Below are 14,649 nucleotides of genomic sequence, written 5' to 3'. Positions count from 1 at the left end.
TAAAAATAAGTATCTCTACTTATGTGAGAAATTATTTTAAGTGAACTCAAATTAAAGATAAAATTGAGTTAACTCTAATAAAGTAGTATCTTTCCGTCCCAATTTATGTAACACGTTTTGCTTTTTGAAATTCAATTTTTTTAATTATGATAGTTTATTTGAACATAGAATTTTAAGTTTTTCAAAATAGAATTTAGATTTTGAAAACAACGACTCTGGAAATCTAAATACCGTCTAAACCTATTACATGGATAATTAAACTAAATATCAGAAAATTGCTCTCTCACCAATGTATAAAATCTAGATTGGAGAATTTATTGGAATGTATTACATCGCCTTTAAGGGGTCACATTTGAATATTTGGAAGCACAAGATAAAAGAAAAAAAACAAAAGCTCCTCATCTGGAAAAAAGAAAAAGTCACTGTAGCGGCACATGACCTCGATGATGTCGTAGGTAAAGCAATTTCTCTCTATTTCCTCTTCTTATCATTCATCGTTTTAGTCGAAAGAGTTGGTTAGCACTTCAGAAGTTGAATTGAGTTTCTTTCTTCACTCTGTGGACGCCAATTCCTGAAACATTATAGACCCACAAACTCCTTTCTTGCTCCTGTGTTCTTAATTAGATTTAGAAACCCTGATCAGTCAGTAAATAATCAAGCTGGAATCTTTTGGATATCCAAGTAAATAGGGTTTCATATTGCTCTTCTAATACTTTGTCCACTTATCATTTTTTTTTCCAGTCTAGTCCTTATTTTGTTAGCTTGAGCTTGAATAATCTTGCCTTACCCAGATTGATATAGGAGGAATATTTTAGTTTTATGACTCCTTTTTAGAATCTTTTGTGGATGTATTAGCGGTGTAAGGCTGCGTACGATAGACTCTTGTGCTCCGGCCCTTCCCGGACCCCAGACCTTCCATAGCGGGAGCTTAGTGCACCCGTGTGCCCTTTTTGTGGATGTATTAGGCTTTGTTGCTATAGTTAAAATTTAGCTCAAGAAACTCGACTATTAAGCTTTTGGGCTGAAGTTAACTAGGTGGACTTGGAGATATTTTGCTTGGTTGAGGTGAGAATGGTGTGAATTAATGAGTTGTTGTAATTGTGTGTATTGACCATCTTAAAAGGGAAAATGGACGGTTCTGTGCTGGCATCTTTTCCCCCTTTAATGAATAAGAATGTGAATATTATGCAAGCTTGTGTTTGGAGAAAACTTTTTGATTTTGTTTTTCTTGTAACAATTGTGCTCTGAGTTGAGCTTTTAGCTTTCAGTGACCTAATTTTGATGCATTTTCCTACTTCTTTGCTTGTTTAATTTGATTAATGAAGGGAAACAGAAGAGTAGAACAATGCATATATTGCTTTTGTTCAGTTCAAGCTTTTGATATCTGACGGCGGGGCCTGTAGGATAACCATATGAATCTATTCGAGAAACTTTTGTGCGTGTTGGTTATTCCTAATCAATTTTAATACAATTATCATGTGTGCACACTACTTCCTCCTTGTACTTGACTTGATTATCAGTAATACCCTGAAACGCTTCTAGAAAATGTATGTGAAGGAGTATGATCATCGTTAGATTTTTGTCATGTCTGATAGGCAAATCCTTCTTAGTAAGTCCTCAAGTTTCAGAAAACAGGAATGACAGCTTGATGGATGATGCATATCAGATATATTTTCCTCATTTCACGTACTATTTTATTCTCCGTGTCATGTCTGATAGGCAAATCATTCTTAGTAAGTCCTCAAGTTTCAGAAAACAGGAATGACAGCTTGATGGATGATGCATATCAGATATATTTTCCTCATTTCACGTACTATTTTATTCTCCGAGAGCATAAAATGCTTTATTTTGCAATTTCTTTTCCTTTTCTACGTCTGTGGTCAAAATGGTGCACCATGAGTCCATGAGATTGTTTCTGTTTATACTTATTTTCATTTTGTGCTTTCCTCTTGATTCCTTTTTCTGCTCCAAATATGCAGGAATGATGGATTATGGGCTTTTATAAGTCTGATGTGGCAATGGGGAGCCCATCTAGCCCTGCATTTGGTTTGGATGAAAGAAAAGATTTTCCACCAGTTGAGAGCAATGATGATCATGGTTATTTTGACGAAGAGCTCACGACAGACATGGATATGTATATCGCTGAAGATGATAAATGCTTAGGGCATTCAAATGGAGAACAAACATCAAGTGACGATGCTATTGAGCCACAGATTGGCATGGAATTCAACTCCAGAGATGATGCTAGAGACTTTTACATGGCATATGGCAGGCGGATAGGCTTTACCGTGCGGATTCATCATAATCGACGGTCTCGGATCAATAATGTGGTTATTGGACAGGATTTTGTCTGCTCGAAAGAAGGTTTTCGTGAGAAAAAATATATTCACAGGAAAGATAGAGTTCTTCCTCCGCCACCTGCAACTCGAGAAGGCTGTCCTGCCATTCTAAGAGTAGCTTTAAGGGAAAGCAAGTGGGTTGTCACAAAATTTGTAGAAGAGCATAATCACGCTTTAATGTCGCCGAGTAAAGTTCCGTGGCGAGGATCTACAAAAAAATTGGTCAGTCAGGTAAATGTTAATAAGCAACTAGGCATTCAACAGAATTATGTATGATGCATTTGACAAGTTACGGTTCTACTATGAATGTCAATACACATACTAAGTTGACTGACAGACCAGTTTCCCACGGAGGACATTTGAGTTCATCTACTACAGCAAGCATACTTACATATACTTCTGTTATATATGTTTGAAAGAGGGAGAATGACTCGATTGGCAGGCCAATTTATCTGTGGTCTATTTTGTTTTTGCTACAAGGAAATGCACTATACAACAACAACAACATGCCCAGTGAATTCCCACAAGTGGAGTCTGGGGAGGGTAAGATGTGTGCAGCCTTACCCCTACCCTGGAAGGGCAGAGAGACTGTTTACGATAAGGAAATGCACTATGTTGGAACTTAATCATTCTGCTATTGCCCCTACTCAAAGCTGTTGAAATATCTTTTGCCTAAGATGATCTCTTTTTTTCTGTGGGAGAATTCACCACACGTGATCTTATATTTTTTTTTCTTCAGTGACTTACAATTTTGCTTGTTTTAGGATGAGAAGGATCAAAGAATTCGAGAGCTGACCCTTGAACTTTATAATGAGAGGCAGCGATGTAAGCGGAGGTGTGCAGCTTACCAAGAACAACTACGAACGTTGTTGAAATTCATTGAGGATCACACTGATCATTTATCAAGAAGTGTTGAAGAAGCAGTCCAGCGAGTGAAAGAACTTGATAATGAACGGCTAGAGGAGTCAGATTAGCATACCAATAGCTTGTACACATTTGTTTTCCTTCTCTGATTCTAACTTGTTACTTTAGGATAAGTAGGAGTTATTTTGATCTGGGGTTAAGCTACTTGAATGTAAGGGCCAAAGAAACTTTGTATTGTATTATCATTTGCTGGAATTCACTTGTAATTGATGAAATAAAGTAGCCTTATAGACGAAGACGTTTTCATCTGTTCGTCAAGTACTTGGGACATGCTAAAACCTAATAGATTAAGACTAGGGGAAAACGAAAAGAAATAGAGAGACCGTTGCTTAGCTTTCTTTTGAACTTGCATATATTGAGAGAGGAAAGAGGAGAGAGATTATTATAGAAGTTTTGAGACCACCTGCGGGTGCATTGCAATCATTGTGTCATTTCTGCATTGACAATCATTCTGTCATTTCTCTATTTTTCACCAGACATGGAATGCAGACCATGATTGGATATACATTAATAGAAACCAAAATCATGAACCCTGTTTTTACAATGACCTCACTTTCAGTCAATTGAGACTGAAATGTACAGTATACTGTAATTGACGAGATACAAGGCTTTGAACAACATCGAACTACTTTTGGTGATAGCAGTAAAGACGGAAACATGCTTGGTACTGCTTCTCGCAATACCATTGAAAAGCATCTCCAGCTGAAACATGTGAATCTCTACTCAAGCCAGGAGAGGAGGTAATCAACCTTCAAAAATAAGTAGTCTTATTCCCATACAAATCCTCCTAAACAAGACAAATCTAACCACAACGAAATTACACCAACCAGTGAGTACTCCCAATTAACTGATTATACAACCAGCAGGCCCTCTGATTTAAGCCCTTTCAGCAATCCACCCCGGCTTCTGTGTCAAGTCAAATGAGTGCCAATCTTGTAATCCTTATTCACCAGAAGAGCTTTGTCAAGCCTGTTTCTCTCCACAACCAATCTATGTATTCTTGTTTACGACCAATATGTAACCAGATTGTACACCATCTTTCTACTTCAGTACTCTAAAAAGACCTTGGATGGATGCAAACAAACCGCGGAGATGAATCTTATTAAAGTTGCTTCGTCTCACCCGTCAGAAGAACTGTTAATTTAATATTAGTCAATGAACCCTGTTACAGTACAAAACCCATTGGGGAAGAGGGATTCCTTGGTTAGAGGCTCTGCTCAATAGTTAATTTGTAGCCTGAGAATACCAAGTAAAGGTGATTGCTTACGCATATACAGGCATTCATCTCTTCTTCTTCTTCTTCTTCAAAAGTGATGTGGCTTGCAGAATCATTCTATCAACTTCATCAAGATCTGGTGTGTCCGCATCTTTACACACAGATTTCTCTTTCCTCGAGTTGGAAGATATCTGACGCAAATGCTCCTCAAAATCCTGTTCTTCTCCGTTGCTGTGTACATGAAATTTTTCAAACTCATCCAAATAAAGAGGTTCTTCAGTTTCGTCTTCATCCTCTTCGTCAGAGTCCGTTTCAAAAATATCCGAAAGATCTTCCGAATCTGAAACGATATCGGAATATGTTGTGGACTCACCTTGTTCATCATTTTCAATCATCATCTGTTTGAGCTTATTTGATGCCTCAGTTCGAAGGTCTGAACGATCTTCATGGTTAGAATTCTCAGAGCCAAGCAAGTGTTTATCTTCAGGAGTACCACTTTTATTTTCAGCCTGCAGTCGAAGCAGCTCAAGATCCTGCTCAAGCCGCGGAATGTATCTCCTGACAGCTCTCAGGCCATCTCGATATTTTGATTTATCCAAGGCCTGTAGACATGGAGTAATAACAAGAAAAACAGAAAGGAAGGGTTAGAGGCCGATAAATAAACAGTTAATATTCAGAAAATCCAGCAGAGGCAAACACTGCAAAATTGCATAATAAAGAAATAATAGATGCCTATGCAGAACCTTTTTCCTAGAAAGAGTACTTCTTGGAGACATTATTTCTGTTGGAGGTTGGGAGTAATTCTTCCCCCTGTACATTATAATGGTGTTGTCATCCTGTATATCAAGAACAATTCCACCACTTAATCTTGCAAGCTCTGCAGCAATTTCCTTAACCTCCTCCCGAGAGAATGTTTTGACCACCACTTTTAGAGTTTGGTGCTTCTTCCAGTGCAGGTGCATGTTAAGGATCACACCTTGGTATATCCCACGTCTTCCAACTGGCACATAATTCTTGTACTTCTCTCCCATTTTCAGAAAGTAAAAGTGTTCTTCTGGAGTCAGTATCTCCGGGTCATGGGTAGCTTCTGACTTTTCCTTGGGCTCAACTTTTTTAAGAGCTTCAAGAAGCCTTTCCTCTTTCTTCCGTGCCTAAGTAGATTAGAATCGGCAACCTGGTGAGGACTTCAATTGTAATTAAGGGTACGTATATAACAAAGAGCAAGGTCCATTACCTCCACATCATCATGACAGTTATATTGTATCACGAAAAACCAACATGTAATGAGTCATATAGTGGTTAAATCTTTACCATATCCGCGAAAGAGAAGAAACTCAGAGTCATACAAAATACAATTATACCCTTGCAAAAGCTGAAATGTTTAGCTGGACTGAAACCATGCCACATTTTCCAATCAATGTAATAATGGCATCTCACCTAGAGTTGATGAAACCTATCTCATCCAATAATTATCAATAAAAGCAGACCTTAATTGACCACGAAATTCTCCTTGATATCAGAGACATTTTTTTTATGGCGGTGGTGTTTGGACCGCTTGCACACACCTCGACTAATTCCACTGGGCATCTGCACCTCCCACCAACATGGTAGCTCTACCTACCAAGGCTGGATAGATGGGAAAATAAACACTCTTTTTAATCACCTAGTGTTATCTTACTCAAAAGAAAGAAATCACCTAGTGTCATTGCCTCTGCTGAGATTGGAACCTGAGACCGCGTAGTTCTCCCACTTCATTTATCACTAGGCCACACTCTTAGGCGCCATTCTTTCTTCTTCTTTTTTCCAAACATTGGTTTTAATAGAAATTTATTTGTCAAGTGTGATTATTCTCAGCCTAAACCACAGCGTCCACCATTCAAAGAACTTTTACATTTTTATACGTGTTGTTTCATTCCCCTTCCCATGGTTTAAAGTAATTAATTGATCTTATTAAATAAGCTTGACATGGATCACATAATAATGGCTTACGAAATTATTGTAGGGACAAGGGACAAGATGAAAACAGTTTACATTGGCAAATTGACCATGTAGCTCATAGTTCACACAAGACACTGCCCATTGCCCAAGTTTCTGCTTATTTTATAGCATTTTCCAGTGCGCTTGACCGCTCAATTAGATGCAACAATGAAGTTTCTCTATTAAATAATAAATTTATACTGTATACCAGCAACCTTTTGGGGCAATGTCAGGTTATAGCCTCAACTTATCTCAACAATAGGGAGGATTTAATTATAATTGTAGGGAGATATAGGTTTCAAAGATAACATGCGAGGTGGTATAATTTCATGGCTAAGACCATACATGGGGTCATCGTCCTAGTCCACCTAAGACTTCCCTATGCGGATTAGAGCACGACATAACCCGAACATTCATTAAACATAAACTAGATTAATACTGAAAGTCTTCGGTGGGGGGTATCAGGTGCTCGGTGACATAGTTGAGGTGCACTCAAGATTTGCCCGGTACCACTGCTATAAAAATGTTAATACTAAAAGTCCTCATATTATTCAACCTCAAGAATAAAAATGTTAATACTAAAAGTCCTCATATAATTCAACCTCAAGAATAAAAATGTTAATACTAAAAGTCCTCATATAATTCAACCTCAAGAATAACGTAGTTTAGCAGACATGGAAACAACTGACTAAACTTGTAGCAACTCCCTGTGGAGGATGTCATTTAACAAAACTAATATAATACATTGAAAGTTAAGTATTTTCTTAAAATAATTTTTGTAAATAGACTAAATAACTAAATTTTAAAAAAATTTTAAAAAAAACTATTGAAGAATTTCTTCATGAGATTTGAAAAAAGAATTCAAAGTGTACTAACAAAATATTCTTTGAAACTAGTTTAGCAAATTGTTATTACAATTTATTAGCATAATGAGCAAGGGTTCAAAAAGCAACATTTCACAATAATAAAATCAAATGTTTATTTCATAAAATCCTCTATAAAATAAAGTGTAAGATTAATTTAAGATGGCAGCACCTATTTGAATAAATCACCATATACGAAGATATCAACCACCTCGTAGAAGAATATTTTGCACACAACATTATTCAAGACTTAAACTAGGCATGAAATTCAAACATTCAAGTTTAAAACTAACTATATAAGTCCCCGTTCTAAAGTGAAAATCAAGAAGTAAACTAAATACTTAACAAGACTTGGGCTTGCATATCCCTCAAAATAGACAAACCGTTTACCAAATCAAATTATAATATAATAGCATCATGACCAACAATCATTCAAAATTACAAATGTAAATATGTCATATGGATCATGTACAAGACTACAAGTCCCAAATCTCTACAATAATATACATGCTTTTGCAAATATGATCTTCATGATAGCTTCAAGACTTCTATGGCCACCCTAGATTCTCTTATGGTATATCATGTACGATAGCAACGAATTATCACCAAGTATAAAGTTTAGTGGCACAAAAACTTTGGATTTGGAGCCATTAAATTCTCTAACTCTCATCTAAAATACAAATAGATCATATGAAATTAAGATATACAGATTTAGCTAACCTTTCATGTTAACAACAACCTAGGTCTAAAAAAGAGAGCATGAAAGAAATTCATAAAATGAATTTATCAAATCGTCATCAAGTACTTAATAAGAGTATGATGTTCAAAGTGAATCAATTATTAAACCATGAAGTAGTCCAAGAGAAAAATCAGTCCAAGATACTAACATCCATAATCTCAAGTGTCAAGAAAGCTCCCAAAGCTAATTCAAGAATTTTTTTATCAAATTGTCAAATTCGCCCATCACATACTTCATGCAACCACATTAAGCATAATAGAATAACACGAAGGACCGAGACACCAATCAAGTAGTGTCAAAATCCAATAATCAAGAAAATCAAGTACCATGTTAAAAATGGATTTGCATTCTTACTTGCAATGAAGAAAGTCCATAGCTAAGATGAAATGCAAATCCAAGATGGGGCAAGATCACTATAGATTCTAGAGACATGGAACTATAGGTCAATCTGACAATCTCTTAACTTTCTGCAACATTTTGAATCACCTTAATCCGATTTCTAGAAAATAAAAAAATAAAAAAAAGTTATGCTTAAAATACTAAATGCTTACTGTTCAAAAATGAGGTCAAACTCTTAGTTTTCAAATTCACTAACTAAAAGCTTAACTACTTCACCACACAGATTGAGTAAGAAGCTCACCACAAGAGAAAGAGAGTTTCTCTCCAACCAAAACCTAGGGCTTCAAAATGATCCTTAACTCATATTGATTCTTGAAAACAAAACCTAATTTATCTTTCAAGTGGTAGAGATTAAGGATTTTATGCAGTAAAGTTTTGATTTTGATGAGAGCGGTATTTTATGGATTGAGCTCTTCATTAAAGGGTTTGATAAATGAAGAAAAAGATGACTTTTTGGAAATAAGGGGCTACAACGTTAATGCCCTCTCAAAGGCTAAAAAGTTGTACCTTTTTTATTTGAGGTAAAAATTAATCTCAAGGATCAAATACCATCAAGGATCGGTTAAAATTTTGCTTCAGACAGGCAAAAATCCTATGTTGATTTTAAGAGACGTGAAATTGAGCATCAAGTAGGTGATAAGGTATTTTGAAAGGGCATTAACGTTGCAAGCCTACTTTACCAAAAGTCATCTTCTTCTTTTTCCTTTATCAAATCTCCCATTAAAGAGTTCAACCATACAAACATTGCTCTTGCTCTGATTAAAAACAAAACTTTATTGCAAAAAATCCTTTGTCTCTACCTCTTGAAAGATAAACTGAATTTTGTTTTCAAGAATCAACATGAGTTAAAGGATTAATTTGAAGCATTATATTTTGGTTAGAGAGAGACTTCTCTTTATCTCGTGGTATGCTTCTCGCTCAATATATGTTAGTAAAATAGTTAAAATTTTGGTTAGTGAATTTGAGACCTTAAAAACTAAGAATTTAATCTAGTTCTTGAACTACACAACATTCGGTATTTGAGCAAAACTTTCTTTCCAAAACTCGGATTGAGGTGATTCAAAATTCTATAGAAAGCTAAGAGATTGACCTACAACTGAAAATCTAACTTTGTTGTTTCCTGCGTAAATATGAGCTGCAATACAAGGCATAATTGTTGCCCAGATTTTTTTCTTTCAAGAATTAGGAAGAGTTCTGACCAATTAGGCCCCCTTCTGATGATACTCATCATGATTTGTCTTAAGTACCTTTAAATTTCAAACCTTAAGTGAGCACTCGATTATGCATTTAAGGTACAAGAGATACTTGTACAAGCTAAGGAGAATTCTTAAAGAGATCGACAAAATCGCTTGATTCTTAATTTAGAGCATCTATACTTCCTTGATGTTTGGTTAAGCTTTAGGAACCCTAAATCTGCAAGGATTGCCCATAAACTTGAATTTTCCATTTAATTTATTTTTTTGGAGTATTTTGAATAGTTTTACATTCAGTAAAATTTGTCTTTAGTTTAAGTTGTATGAGTTTGTTGCTACTTTAGTACCCTATTTGCTATTTTAATTAAGAAAGCATGTTTTGAAACACTTCCATAATTTTGCTACCATTGAGGGTACAATTGTATAGTTAAGTATATGATAAAATTGTGTTGGTATCATGTAAAGTACTTTTGTAAGACAATCTAACTGCCTACATACACGGATTGCTTGAGCATTGTTGCATTCTTTTTGGAACTTTGTTCTTCTTGTGATAGTGACGTTGTCGCTTATATTGGCATTCCTCTTGATACTACATGGATCTTTCTCCATTTTGATTTTAGAGTTGGATTTCATCTTAACTATGGACTTTGTCCATTTTAAGATAAATGAAAATTTATTTTAAACATGGTACTTGATTCTTTTGATTATTAGGTGTTGACCCTACTTGATTCGCGCTCTCATTGTTTCTTGTTATCCAATTATGCTTGATGTGATTGCATGACGTATGCGTTGGGCGAATTTGACTATTTGCCAGATTTTTCCTTGAATTAGCTTTGAGAGTTTTCTTGACAATTGAAATTATTAATACAAAACTACTTCATGGTTTAATATTTGATTCTCTTTAAACATCGTACTCTTATTAAGTACGTGATGATGATTTAAACACATTATATGTATTTCTTCTTGTACTTTTTTTGATACATAGCTTATTTGTTAACATGAAAGGTTAGCTAAATTTGTATACTCAACTTAGTTTATATATTCAAGTTTGTTATGAGCTATTTATATTTTAGAAGAGCATCGGAGAATTTAGTGGCTCCAAACCCAAAGTTTAAGTGTCACTAAGTTTTATACTTATTTTTAATAACTATGGTGCCTGGGCCAGCTTGCGCGCACCTCAACTAATCCCACGGGATACTTGCTACTTCCTGCCAATAACAGGTACCAGGTAACTCTATCCACCAATGCTTGAACAGATGGGAAGAAACCACCCATCATTTTTTTATCTCCTCTAGGATTTGACCCTAAGATCTTATGGTTCTCAACCCACTTCATTGACCACTAGGCCACACCCTTATGTGTCCACTAAGTTTTATACTTAGCAATAGTTTGTTGCTATCATAGGTGATTTACTAGAATAGAAATAAGGATGACAATACAAAAAAGACTTTTAGAAGCTATCATGAAGATCACATTTGCATATGCATCTATATTTTTGTGAAATTGGGGACTTGTACATGATTCATATGACACATTCAAATGTAATTTTGAATGAACGTTGTCATGATGTTATTATTTTATAACTTGAATTTGATGACTGGTTTGGCTATTTTTGGGGTGTTCAAGCCAAAGTCTTGTTATGTATTAATTACTAATTAGTACTTGATTTGCACTCTGGGAACAAATAGGGACTTAATTAGTTAATATTAAAGACTTGAAAGTTTGGATTTCATGTCCAATTGAAGTCTTGAATAATGTTGCATGCATAATATTCTTTTATTAGGTGCTTGATATATTCATATAATGATCTATTCAAACAAGTGTTTCCATTTTAAATATTCTTACAATTTATTGTATATGAAATTTTACGAAATAAACTTTTGATTTTAGTATGATGAATTGCAGGGTAAGGCTTCGCACAATAAACTCTTGTGATCTGGCCCTTTCCCAGAGCTTAGTGCACCAGGATTAGGAATGACGAAATGTTGCACCTTTTAGAACCCTTGATCACATGGGCCTATTAGTTTCGTATTTGTTAGTACACTTGAACTATTTTTATTAAATCTCATGAATAAATTATTAAATAATTTTTCAATATAGTTAGTGTGCAAATTTAGATAAAACTACATAAATACATAACTTTCAAATTTTCAAAATATCACAATATGACCCTCGAGACTACCAATTTGGGAATAGAAAGAGTACTAGGATAGCACACATAAGCACAGACATTTAGGTAGATAATAAGTCTCTTTTCACAGAATGCCCTAGAGTAAACAAGGATCAAGAGATGGCATAAAAGGGTCAAAGGGGCCCAAGAGGTTGGAATTTCAAACATTTGAAGCCACCATAGTACATTGATATTTCAAACACTTTTTTTTATAGGTGATATGTCGCAATCTCCCAGTTTGTGATGTATTTTTCCTTTTAACATGTCCCAAAAGAATATTCTATTTTGTTATTTAAAAAAAACTTAACTTTAAACTTTCTATTTTTTTCCTTAATAAGATATTTATAAGCACACAAATTTATTGGTTTATTTTATAAACACAAGTTTTGAAAGTATTTACTTTCTTTCTTAAACTAAATTGGAACTAAAGCCATGGAGGGAATCAGCAACAAGTAGATGTTGGGAAAAGTTACAGTCTTGATATTTTAGACATTTTTCTAGAAAGTTTCCTACTTCTACTACATAAAGTAAAGAAGATTTACCTTGCTCAATTTGTAAAGAATTTTGTTTTCTGCAGTCATTCTTTGGAAATCTTTCTTCTTCTTCCACCTGAAGAACTTTAACCACCTTACAACCTGTCTTTTTCCCTTCAATTTCTTCCTTTTGATTTTACCTTCTCCAGAACTCTCTTCAACAACAGCAGCTGATTCCAGAGCTTTGCCAAACGTACAGAAAACCCGACCCGAATATACCCATCCAAGATCCCATTTTTGTGCTCTTATGTGTGACCCAGCAGCGACTCCTCCAAGAAAAACCTTGCATTTTGCAGTAAAAGGACTACTAAACTATGAGACTTTTTGCAAAACTATTTGTGTCTATGTATGTATTTTTGGAAAGAGAGATAAATTAAGATACCTGGTTCTTTGTTGGGGTAAGGAATGGGATAAGAGAGGTTGAAAGATGAAGGGATTGGAAAAGAGATGTTTGAGCTGCTGTGATTTGCAGATAGTCCCCGTTAACAAACTTCTTCCCACCATTTTCACCGTTCTTTCTGCTCTTCGGCGGGAACCAGAAAACCGGAGTTGCGTTTTCCAGACATTTCAATGGGCTTCTGTTAATGCGTGTGGGCTTTACTGATAAAGGGGTAGAAATGACAGAGTAAATTGCAGGCGGTGTGGGCTTTACTGATAAAGGGGTAGACATGACGCAGTAAATTGTCACGGCCATTTAACATATACCTATTTTATTAAAAGTTTTTAATCGCCCCAATTTAACATATATCTATTTTTTTTAAAGTTTTAACTTGTACCAACTTTTTAAATAACTTCAGCTCATTTCTCCTCCTCCTTCTCCTTCTTTTTAAATAATTACGTAAGTTAGTAGACAAAATAATTTTTAAATATTTCCACGTAATTCTGTTCTTTTCACGTTTGTTGTTTCCAAAATTTATGATTTAGATACTGTTGGCAATCGGATTATTTTATAGTAGTAATACACTATGAAAGAATAAGGTGATTATTTATCTAGTATGTCAGAAAGCTTTTTCAAAAACTTCAGCTTATATAATGCTGAAGTTTTTACAAATGAACTATAACTTCAACATCTGCTGATGTTTTTGAAAAAGCTTTATGACAAAATTAATGAATCCAGGACAAAAAAACTTCAGCTTATATAGTGCTGAAGTTTTTACAAATGAATTAAATAACTTCAGCATCTTCTGCTGAAGTTTTTGAAAAAGCTTATCTAGGACAAAAAAACTTCAGCTTATTTAGTGCTGAAGTTTTTACAAATAAACTAAATAACTTCAGCATCTTCTGCTGAAGTTTTTGAAAAAGCTTTATGACAAAACTAATGAATCCAGGACAAAAAAACACTTCAGCTTATTTAGTGCTGAAGTTTTTATAAATGAACTAAATAACTTTGGCATCTTCTGCTGAAGTTTTTGAAAGGACAAAAAAACTTCAGCGTATTGCCTTTACTACTTCAGGCCCGTCTACTAGAATCCTGAAGTTTTGCGTGATTGCCTTTGCTACTTCAGCCCCATATACAGAAGTTACGCAAAAAAGTGGGTACACTTGTAATTTTTTTGCAAAGCAGGCACAAGTTAAAACATGACCCAAAAAGCGATTATAGATGTAAATGCCCCGAAATGACACTAGATAGCCACTCTAATAAGGGCTGCTATTTAAAAATGCACATAGGGAACCACCCACTGCCCACTATGATCATTGTGGAGTGAAAAAAAGAAAATTGTCTTCATTATTACCCCTCCACATTTTTATTTATGTGTCATACTTTTTTTAAAAGTTGTTTAAAAAATATAATAACATTATACATTTAGTAAATTTTTAATTTAACATTTTAGTTTTATCTTTAATATCAATCTCTTATATACATGGCATAACATGTTTAAGACCAAAAATTCAAAGGTTAATTTTAGTAAGTTATATGTGTATGAGGTAAATTGGTTGATAACAAGTGGTCGAATGGTAAGATGACACGTGGAGTCGATGATAAACAAAGGACGAGTCGAAAAACAATTAATACCGAATGCTATGTGTGTGATCAGTACCGGATGGATTCCGAAGGGAATGTAGACGGCGACAGAAGTTCAAGATTCACCATCGGACAACATTAAATGAGGAAATAGTGGAGTGAAAAGACTGAGTTCGGAACCAGGCTTGTTATTTTCTTTAATTTCAACTGCTAAATTTAACTTCAGTCTTATTTCTTTATCGTTTTTGAGTCAAATCAATTCGTTTGTTTATAAACCACGTTACAAATTTAACTGTACTATTTTATGAGTAAATAGTTTGGCGCCCACCGTGG

The 14,649-nt window shown here is 34.8% G+C and overlaps 2 protein-coding genes across 7 annotated transcripts; one reads left to right on the top strand and one right to left on the bottom strand.

Annotated features, from left to right (window-relative positions):
* Nucleotides 1–333: 333 nt before the first annotated feature.
* LOC107765952 (putative protein FAR1-RELATED SEQUENCE 10) lies at nucleotides 334–3,498 on the top strand. 3 transcript variants are annotated; one of them, XM_016584648.2, is made up of 3 exons: nucleotides 334–455; nucleotides 1,980–2,570; nucleotides 3,104–3,498. In XM_016584648.2, exons 2-3 carry the CDS (start codon nucleotides 1,992–1,994, stop codon nucleotides 3,311–3,313), a joined length of 789 nt encoding a protein of 262 aa, XP_016440134.1. In that variant the 5' UTR covers nucleotides 334–455; nucleotides 1,980–1,991; the 3' UTR covers nucleotides 3,314–3,498. The 3 variants fall into 3 exon arrangements, with proteins under 3 accessions (XP_016440134.1, XP_016440133.1, XP_016440135.1); XM_016584647.2 differs by having other exon boundaries at nucleotides 445–1,065; XM_016584649.2 differs by lacking the exon at nucleotides 334–455 and adding an exon at nucleotides 545–681.
* Nucleotides 3,499–3,746: 248 nt separating this feature from the next.
* Nucleotides 3,747–13,062, bottom strand: LOC107765953 (putative CRM domain-containing protein At3g25440, chloroplastic). Of its 4 annotated transcripts, none has more exons than XM_075243460.1 (5): nucleotides 12,736–13,062; nucleotides 12,363–12,635; nucleotides 5,223–5,630; nucleotides 4,531–5,081; nucleotides 3,747–4,397 (listed from the first exon to the last, which is right to left on the bottom strand). In XM_075243460.1, the coding sequence occupies exons 1-4, from the start codon at nucleotides 13,045–13,047 to the stop codon at nucleotides 4,545–4,547; spliced, it is 1,530 nt and encodes a 509-aa protein (XP_075099561.1). In that variant the 5' UTR covers nucleotides 13,048–13,062; the 3' UTR covers nucleotides 3,747–4,397; nucleotides 4,531–4,544. The 4 variants fall into 4 exon arrangements, with proteins under 4 accessions (XP_075099561.1, XP_075099563.1, XP_016440138.2 ...); XM_075243462.1 differs by having other exon boundaries at nucleotides 12,363–12,657; nucleotides 12,736–12,984; XM_016584652.2 differs by having other exon boundaries at nucleotides 3,747–5,081.
* Between the last annotated feature and the right edge of the window lie 1,587 nt (nucleotides 13,063–14,649).

The sequence above is a fragment of the Nicotiana tabacum genome, chromosome 22 (assembly GCF_000715075.1).
Source record: "Nicotiana tabacum cultivar K326 chromosome 22, ASM71507v2, whole genome shotgun sequence".
NCBI classification, from domain to species: domain Eukaryota; kingdom Viridiplantae; phylum Streptophyta; class Magnoliopsida; order Solanales; family Solanaceae; genus Nicotiana; species Nicotiana tabacum.
The sequence above is the reverse complement of the archived record's forward strand: the minus strand, read 5'-3'. Positions and strand labels throughout refer to the sequence as shown.

What these genes read in the sequence shown, in the direction of transcription:
- LOC107765953 (XM_016584652.2), bottom strand. Translation starts at nt 13,047, where the DNA reads ATGGCCGTGACAATTTACTGCGTCATGTCTACCCCTTTATCAGTAAAG. An exon ending in TTCTTTACAAATTGAGCAAG is followed by an intron (nt 5,631 to 12,362) that starts GTAAATCTTCTT and finishes TAATCTACTTAG; the next exon opens with GCACGGAAGAAAGAGGAAAG. An exon ending in GTACTCTTTCTAGGAAAAAG is followed by an intron (nt 5,082 to 5,222) that starts GTTCTGCATAGG and finishes CCATGTCTACAG; the next exon opens with GCCTTGGATAAATCAAAATA.
- LOC107765952 (XM_016584648.2), top strand. Translation starts at nt 1,992, where the DNA reads ATGGGCTTTTATAAGTCTGATGTGGCAATGGGGAGCCCATCTAGCCCT. An exon ending in CAAAAAAATTGGTCAGTCAG is followed by an intron (nt 2,571 to 3,103) that starts GTAAATGTTAAT and finishes TGCTTGTTTTAG; the next exon opens with GATGAGAAGGATCAAAGAAT.